The sequence below is a fragment of the Physeter macrocephalus genome, chromosome 2 (assembly GCF_002837175.3).
Source record: "Physeter macrocephalus isolate SW-GA chromosome 2, ASM283717v5, whole genome shotgun sequence".
NCBI lineage: Eukaryota > Metazoa > Chordata > Mammalia > Artiodactyla > Physeteridae > Physeter > Physeter macrocephalus.
Genome location: NC_041215.1, coordinates 64,302,878 through 64,310,936, shown reverse-complemented (window position 1 = coordinate 64,310,936; position 8,059 = coordinate 64,302,878). Strand labels below are relative to the sequence as shown.

Genomic DNA, 8,059 nt, shown 5'->3' with positions numbered 1-8,059 from the left:
GGCTCACGGGCCCAGCCGCTCCGCGGCACGTGGGATCCTCCCAGACCGGGGCACGAACCCGTATCCCCTGCATCGGCAGGCGGACTCTCAACCACTGCGCCACCAGGGAAGCCCTCCACTAATTTTTAAAATGTCTGAAAACCACTAGACTAGATGACCAGTAAGGTTCATTCCAGTGTTAAGATCCTACAAAGTTTCACAGCGCAAGACTTAGTTTATTTACTTATCATCTCTACGACCATCCAGGATATGGCTGTATGAACTCATCAAAAGTTTGTGACGGGGCTTCCCTGGTGGCGCAGTGGTTGCGCGTCCGCCTGCCGATGCAGGGGAACCGGGTTCGCGCCCCGGTCTGGGAGGATCCCACGTGCCGCGGAGCGGCTGGGCCCGTGAGCCATGGCCGCTGGGCCTGCGCGTCCGGAGCCTGTGCTCCGCAGCGGGAGAGGCCGCAGCAGAGGGAGGCCCGCATACCACAAAAACAAAACAAAACAAAACAAAACAAAAAACAAAAAAAAATGAAAAGACAATCCTCAGAATGGGAGAAAATATTTGCCGACAAATCAATGGACAAAGGATTAATCTCCAAAATATATAAACAACTCATGCAGCTCAATATTAAAAAAAACAAACAACCCAATCCACAAATGGGCAGAAGACCTAAAGAGACATTTCTCCAAAGAAGACATACAGATGACCAAGAGGCACATGAAAATCTGCTCAACATCACTGATTATTAGAGAAATGCAAATCAAAACTGCAATGAGGTATCACCTTACACCAGTTAGAATGGGCATCATCAGAAAATCTACAAACAACAAATGCTGGTGAGGGTGTGGAGAAAAGGGAACCCTCTTGCCCTGTTGGTGAGAATGTAAATTGATACAGCCACTCTGCAGAACAGCATGGAGTTTCCTTAAAAAACTAAAAACTAGAATTACCATATGACCCAGCAATCCTGCTACTGGGCATATACCCAGAGAAAGCCGTAATTCAAAAAGACACATGCACCCCAATGTTCATTAGCACTATTTACAATAGCCAGGTCATGGAAGCAACCTAAATGCCCATCAACAGACGAATGGATAAAGAAGATGTGGTACATATATACAGTGGAATATTTTTCAGCCATAAAAAGGAATGAAATTGGGTCATTTGTAGAGACGTGGATGGACCTAGAGACTGTCATACAGAGTGAAGTAAGTCAGAGAGAGAAAAACAAATATCATATATTAATGCATATATGTGGAATCTAGAAAAATGGTACAGATGAACCAGTTTGCAAGGCAGAAATAGAGACACAGATGTAGAGAACAAACGTATGGACACCAAGGGGGGAGAGCTGGGGTGGGAGGGGGAGTGGTGGTGATGGGATGAATTGGGAGATTGAGATTGACATATATACACTAATATATATAAAATAGGTAACTAATAAGAACCTGCTGTATTAAAATAAATTTAATTTAAAAAATAAAAATCTTGTTTTTATTTATATTTTTCCAATTTTAAATAATGAACATGAGCCAGTTTTATAATTACCATATATATTAAGGTAAATAATACGGACATAAAATTTTCCTAGTAGCATTCCAGAAACAATTATTTCATAATATTTATGAAATAACAAAAATCTTAATATGAAATATTGAATAATGGTTGTTTTCAAGAAGTGGTATAAGATAGTATTGTAAGTTTTGTTGAGTTATTTCATGATTTGATAAAATGAGAATTAGTGAGGTTCATCTATAAATGAAGATGTTAAACAGTGAACTGAATTGTAATGAATTCTGAACACCCAGCAGTATTGTCAATAAAATTGTATTTATCTCTAGGGACCAGAAGAGTCAAATAACCATGTTTGCATTAGATTTATTTTGGGAACCTTTATATCTTGTTAAGGTGGAAATGACTGTTCATGATGTACACATTCTAAATTGTTTCAGAGAATGAGCACAGCTTTTGTTCCTTTTGGGACCTCTGACATTTCTCTAGCCAAAGGTGTAAAGTTTATGTTAGGAAAATAAGGAGAAATATCACCAGGGGAAACTCAATTGTTTTTCCTAAAGTTAGAAATACTTTTACCTTTACATCCCCAAACATTTCTGGTAGGTTGTGTGTTTTTGTTCCTAAATCCAAGTGATAGAGAACATCTTCATCCATAGAGTCCAGGTAAGGATTTTTAACATGAACAAAACCTTTTCTGAAAAAAATAATACAAAGAAGATGTAAAGGAATTTGGAGGGATAACACACAAAAGGGAAATATCAGTCTATACCTATGATAACCACAAGCCCAAATATTGGACAAAACCCTTCATTTAGGATTAATTGATTTGTAAGGAAGCAATGTGGTATAATAATGAATAAAAATGGCTAATATTTGTTGTGTACTTACTATGTACCAGGCATAGCATTAAGCATGAAAATTCTACAATGTCATGAAAACTGCATATAATAAATACATTACCTTGTTTAATCCCATGACCATTCTATTAGGTAAGTAATACTAATAATTCATAAGAAGCCAAGGCTTACAGAAGTTGAGAAACTTGTGCAAGATTATATAACCAGTAGATTACAGAACAGTCATTTCTACCCAATTCTGTCCAGCCCTTGTGGCTATTTTCTTTCTTCGAAAGAGAGGCTGTGTAACATAAGCTACTGGGCTCTGGAACCAGACTGCCTGGATTCCCCTGCCATTTCAACCATATATATACTAATTGTGCAACCTTGGGTATATTATTTTATCTTTGTTGTTTGGCTTCCTCATCTGTAAGATTGGTATAGTGAAAATAATAACTGCTTTGCAAGATTGCCTAAGGCCTGAATGAGATAATGTTTGCAACACAGCTGATGTACAGTGAACATAGAATAACTAACTCTCATTCTTACACCTCCCAACACGGAGGACCTGACAGGTACTAGCTTTAGAGAGACTGACATGCAAAAGTAGGGTGTGGCAAAGAATGCAATGTGTTCGTCAAACCCCAATTCTTTTTCCTCCTGGGCACATTGCTAGACCACATTCCCAGCTTCTCTTGCAGTAAAGTGAGGTCATATGACTGAGTTCTGGCCATTGGAGTGTGGGTGGGAGTGATGTGTCTACTTCTAGGCCTGGCTCCTAAAAAACCAGTATCTCCCTCAAATTTGTTTCTATTCCTCTCTCTCTCAATGGATGTGCAGAGTAGACACCAGTCCTTTACTCCATCAGCCTGTTTTGGATTGAGCAAGAAACCACTGACATTTTAAACAGCATTAGCCTGCTGACCAATAAGAGGTTCTTTGTTAACATACTATGAAATGATCTTTTTTCATTAGAAGATCTAAATGAGAAGTAAGTGAAGCAGGATGATGGGGTCAAAACAGAAAGCTGAGTAGGATCCTGGAGAGACTGAATGTAGGTATAATAGGGGAAAAGGAAGAATAAACAGGCACAGAGTTCTAGAGAAACAGGATTTAGAGCTTATAAAAAGAAATGCTCAAGAAAAAGCGTGAAGGAAAAGAAGTGAGACTAAAGAGCTTGGAGAAAGGGGAAGTGATAAAGTGAAAGACCTAATTTTAGTAATCATGTGAAACCATAAGAGTACAAAATTATTATAATAAGGAAAATAAGACTTAAAAACAGAAGGGAAGGTAAGAAAGAGGACACTTCAATGTAGAAACTCTATTTTCCAGCAGCCTCTTTCCACCAGATGCCCAGAAGAGAATGTGGAGATATTACTAAGAAGCCAGTGGAAAGAAAAGCTTACCAGAAAGAAAGGACTACAACTAGAAGGCCTTAAAGCCATTCTTTTTAAAAAATTCATTTTGTTGTAGTGTAGTTGATTTACAATGTTGTGTTAATTTCTGCTGTACAGCAAGGTGATTCATTTATACAATACATACATTCTTTTTCATATTCTTTTCCATTATGGTTTATCCCAGGATCCTGAATATAGTTCCCTGTGCTGTACAGTAGGACCTTGTTGTTTATCCATTCTATATATACTAGTTTGCATCTGCTAATCCCAAACTCATAATCCATCCCTCCCCCGTCCCCTCTCCCCATTGGCAACCACAAATCTGTTCTTTATGTGTGTGAGTCTGTTTCTGTTTCATAGATAAGTTCATTTGTATCATATTTTAGATTCCACATATAAGTGGTATCATATGGTATTTGTCTTAAAGCCATTCTTGATGTCAGCCCATCACTCCATTACCTAGTGCAATTCAGTGGTTACCCGTTCGCTCCCACTCATCTTGGGTGTGACATCCCAGCACACCCTGGCCATATCAGCCATTCTGGTGATGCCGTGGCTGCCAGCCCTCCTGCCCTTTCCCCTACTGCATGAACACTGCCTCACACCACAGTGGATCCAGCCATCTTTACCAAGAACCATCTGGAACTTCTCTGCTCTACGGTCCTCCCATTTCCCTCCAAATACCTTAAAACATCTTAACAAAAACCTTGTAAGTTTCTGCATCTCTAACGGTCCTCAACCTGATTGTGCATTAAGATCACCAGGGGGTTTTGAAGAAAACACTGTTGCTCAGGCCCCAAATAATTTAGACTCTGAAATTATTTTTTAAATCTTCCTGGATGATCTGATGTGCAGCCGAAGTTAAGAACCCCTGCTTTAGGCCTTTGTTCCTGAAACATCCTTCTCCTTGCCCTCAGTTTTTCACCTATTAGTATCCTACTCATTCTTCAAGGTCAAATTCAAATATCACCTCCTCTGTGAAGGCTTTTCCAAGTATCTTTCCTCTCTGATCAGTATGAATTCCCCCACACTGTGCTCCTAAAGCATTTATTTGGCATTTCATATGTCAATTTTCTGACTTCCCAGAAAGATTTTGAATTCCCTCATGCAAGCTGTCTCATGTATCTTTTTAAATTCCTAAATCTTTAAAAATTTTATTTGTTGAATTAACTGTTCAGGAAGTAGAACAGGAATACTATTAATTTCAAAAACATTTAGGACAACAGATTCTTAATTAGTTATTGGATCATAGCTGGTTTCAAAAACAAAGCATTCCATGATGTTAGTGCACTTTCCTACATCAGAAAAAGCCTCAAAGCCTCAAAGCAGAAGGACACCTTCTTTCTTCTCTTGCTGAGGGGCAAGAAGATATTTACCCACTGTCCCTTGCTAGACAAAGTGTGGTCAATGAACCAGGAGTGTCAGCAGCATCGCCTGGACAGCTTGTTAGAAATGCAAAATCTCAGTCCCTACCCTAGACATACTGAATTACAATCTGAATTTTGACTAACTCTTACGTGATTCCCATGCACATTAAAGTTTGAGAAACACTGCCATACACTTTATCTTCCAGTTTCTATAATGCTTTCAGTTTTACTCTGCCAAAACTGCTTTCACTATGTGGAGATTTTTCCTTTGGATTCCCAGCTGAATCTGTGAATCATCGCTCTGTGAAAGAGTATCATTCATCTACTCCAGTGAGTCAAACTCTAACTACATATTAGAGTCACCCGTGGTGCTTTAAAAAGTACTGATACCTGGGCCCAACTCCTACAAATTCTGATTCAGTTGGTCGAGGAGATCTGGGACTTTGTATTTTTTAAATCACTGATCTACTCCACCTCTCCTATCTTCAAGAAGAAATTCTCAGACTGGGATAACCATTAATTATATTCTCTTGTGTTAATTATAATACTCCTCTTAATTCATTCTTCAGTTTTCTTTGATGTCTGTCCCAATGTCTAATGATCTCTTGGTCCAAAAATTGGGGCAGGGAGACATCTGTAGAAGATTTTTATTCTGTTAGGCTCATCAAGAAGCACTTCTAAGATGATCACTCTATCAGTGACCAAAGGAAGGACCAATTTGGGGTATCATGCCTAATTTAACCCAGTATGAATCAGACAATTGCAATACTTCAATCTTTCCAAGATACATAATTTTTATTAAATAGACTTGCATTTACTGTTTTCTCCTCTATCTTGTTTTTCATTTTTTCCCAAAAACATAAGCCAAAGATGCAGTTGGGAATAAAGTCTTTTAGCAAACTATGACATGCTACGTAGCATGGTCAGTATTAAATATTGGTAACCACAGTAAAGTGCTGGATGAGCAGTCTTTCCATTTTACCATTACCTTCATCTTAATAATGTTTCCTTTTCCCTCTCCTTGGCTTCCCTGAAGAAATGAACACAGTGGGAGACTACCTCTGTTTGGAATGGGTAAGTGGAGCATTTTCTGAAATGCTGTCCTGATGGAGCCTTTAAGCCAGACATTTAGAAGGAACTTGCAAAAATTCTTTTAAGCCTCGTGAAGATTAATGCTCATTATGTTCTGTGAACCTGGGGCAGGAATTGGAGCTAAATTTGCAGACAGCTTTGGCAGATTTATGTCTACCCCTGAGATGAATAACCTACACGGTATTTTAGAAGTGCATTCTATGTAAAGTCCACCACAAAGCACTGAAATCACTTCATAATAAGCTGCAACTCAGTTACATCTCCCTTAGACACTGGGAGGCCCCTTTAATTATTTCTCAGATACAGCCCACGGTCCTGGGATTAAAGACTGAACTCCAGGCTGAATTCCAGGCTGAACTGTGAATTCGTTCATTCACGCATGTTGGTTCAACTTTTGCATGTTTTTTGTGACTTGTTTTGCCCCACTTTCTTTTTTCTTTAATTGAGATGTGATTGACATATTGCCCCACTTTCTTAGATGAGCTAACCCCTTCCAAGAACTGAGAAATGAAAATGCCATTGAGAAGAAAATTGGCGTTGTTTTTATTTCATTTTGTATTCTGAACTGTGTTCCAACTATATGATCTCTAAACTTAAGAAACTTACATAACTGTAGAAATCCACCTTCTGAATATTTAATATAAAATCCAAAGAACCTCCCATCTCATCAAAACCAATAAAAGATCAAAATTACTCACCCAACATATGTATTCCTCTCAGATCTCATGGATGTATTGGAAGCAGGAAAACTAGACGTCATACTTTGTATTATAAGGATAGTCACTCTTAAGTTGATATGAGGAAAGAAAAATATTGTGATTTACTATTAAATTATAGATCAAATTATGGTAGAATGACAATTTAGAATGCCACTCTCCCTTAAAACTAGTTTTCTTCCGAAATTGCTAATGGAACTTTTCCTTTAGCATTCTAAACTCCTTCATTAATTCAAAAATATTCTCCCTGACATGGCCTTTTAAACTACAGCCCAGCTCTCGGAGCAACACTTCCCCAAGAAGATAGGTTCCCTTTGAAGGTGTGGCATCCTACCTCTTTAATAGGATAGGTTGGTTAGCTTGTTAACTGTTGACCAGCACACCTTTCCCTTACATCTGGCCTTGGTCCAGCGTGGGTCTGGGGTAGCACACAGACTTATTTACTTTTAGACAACTGTATATGGTTGCAAGTCCTCCATTGATTTCCATGACAAATCCACCAGTTTGTCTCAGAATGTGTCCGGTACACGTGAGAACTTTCAATTCCCAAACATTTCATTTTCTCACCTCATCCTACCTCTCATCAACTTGTTTTCATTCTTTGTGATCACAAGTGAGAAAAACACACAAAGTCAGGACCTCAGAACACCCCTTCATCTGAACTTTGCCCATTCAAATTCACACAGAAGTTCTGATAATTAAACAAAGCCTGTTTCCCAGGACCTCTTTATTTAGCTAAACCCAAGGCTGCCTGTAAAATCCAATGAAGCAGCTGTCCGAAGTCAACCCAGGTAGAATAACAAAATACAGACTAGTATTTTCAGAAAACAGGGTATCTCTGTTAAGAAATCCATGAATTTACTATGCTTGCTGCTGCTTCTCACTTTATACTTCTGGGGACAGAAAATCTAAAAGACTTTAGAGGAAATTTATCCTGTTTCCCTTTTGGCTCAGCTCCGATGGCAGTCAGCTGAAGTTGTATGATGGTGAGAGCATTAGGAATATTAGTCTCATGACTTTCAAGCACATCAGAGCTTAAAATGTCCATAAATGCCCAAACAACAGCAGATACAAGGCATTTCATAATGTGCATGGATTTCTCTGTAAGAATGTGTGTAACAGTGAAGAATCAAATGCCCACATCTTAC

General features: G+C 38.7%; 1 protein-coding gene across 1 annotated transcript in view; it reads right to left on the bottom strand.

The window, feature by feature from the left end:
• Positions 1 to 7,145, bottom strand: part of UPP2 (uridine phosphorylase 2) — a 52,023-nt gene extending 44,878 nt beyond the window's left edge. Inside the window, exons 1-2 of the mRNA XM_024122368.1 lie at positions 6,894 to 7,145; positions 2,080 to 2,197 (exon numbers count right to left, since the gene is read on the bottom strand). Of these exons, the coding sequence (XP_023978136.1) occupies positions 2,080 to 2,197; positions 6,894 to 6,955 (180 nt within the window). The 5' untranslated portion in view covers positions 6,956 to 7,145. The remainder of the gene's footprint in view (positions 1 to 2,079; positions 2,198 to 6,893) is intronic.
• Between the last annotated feature and the right edge of the window lie 914 nt (positions 7,146 to 8,059).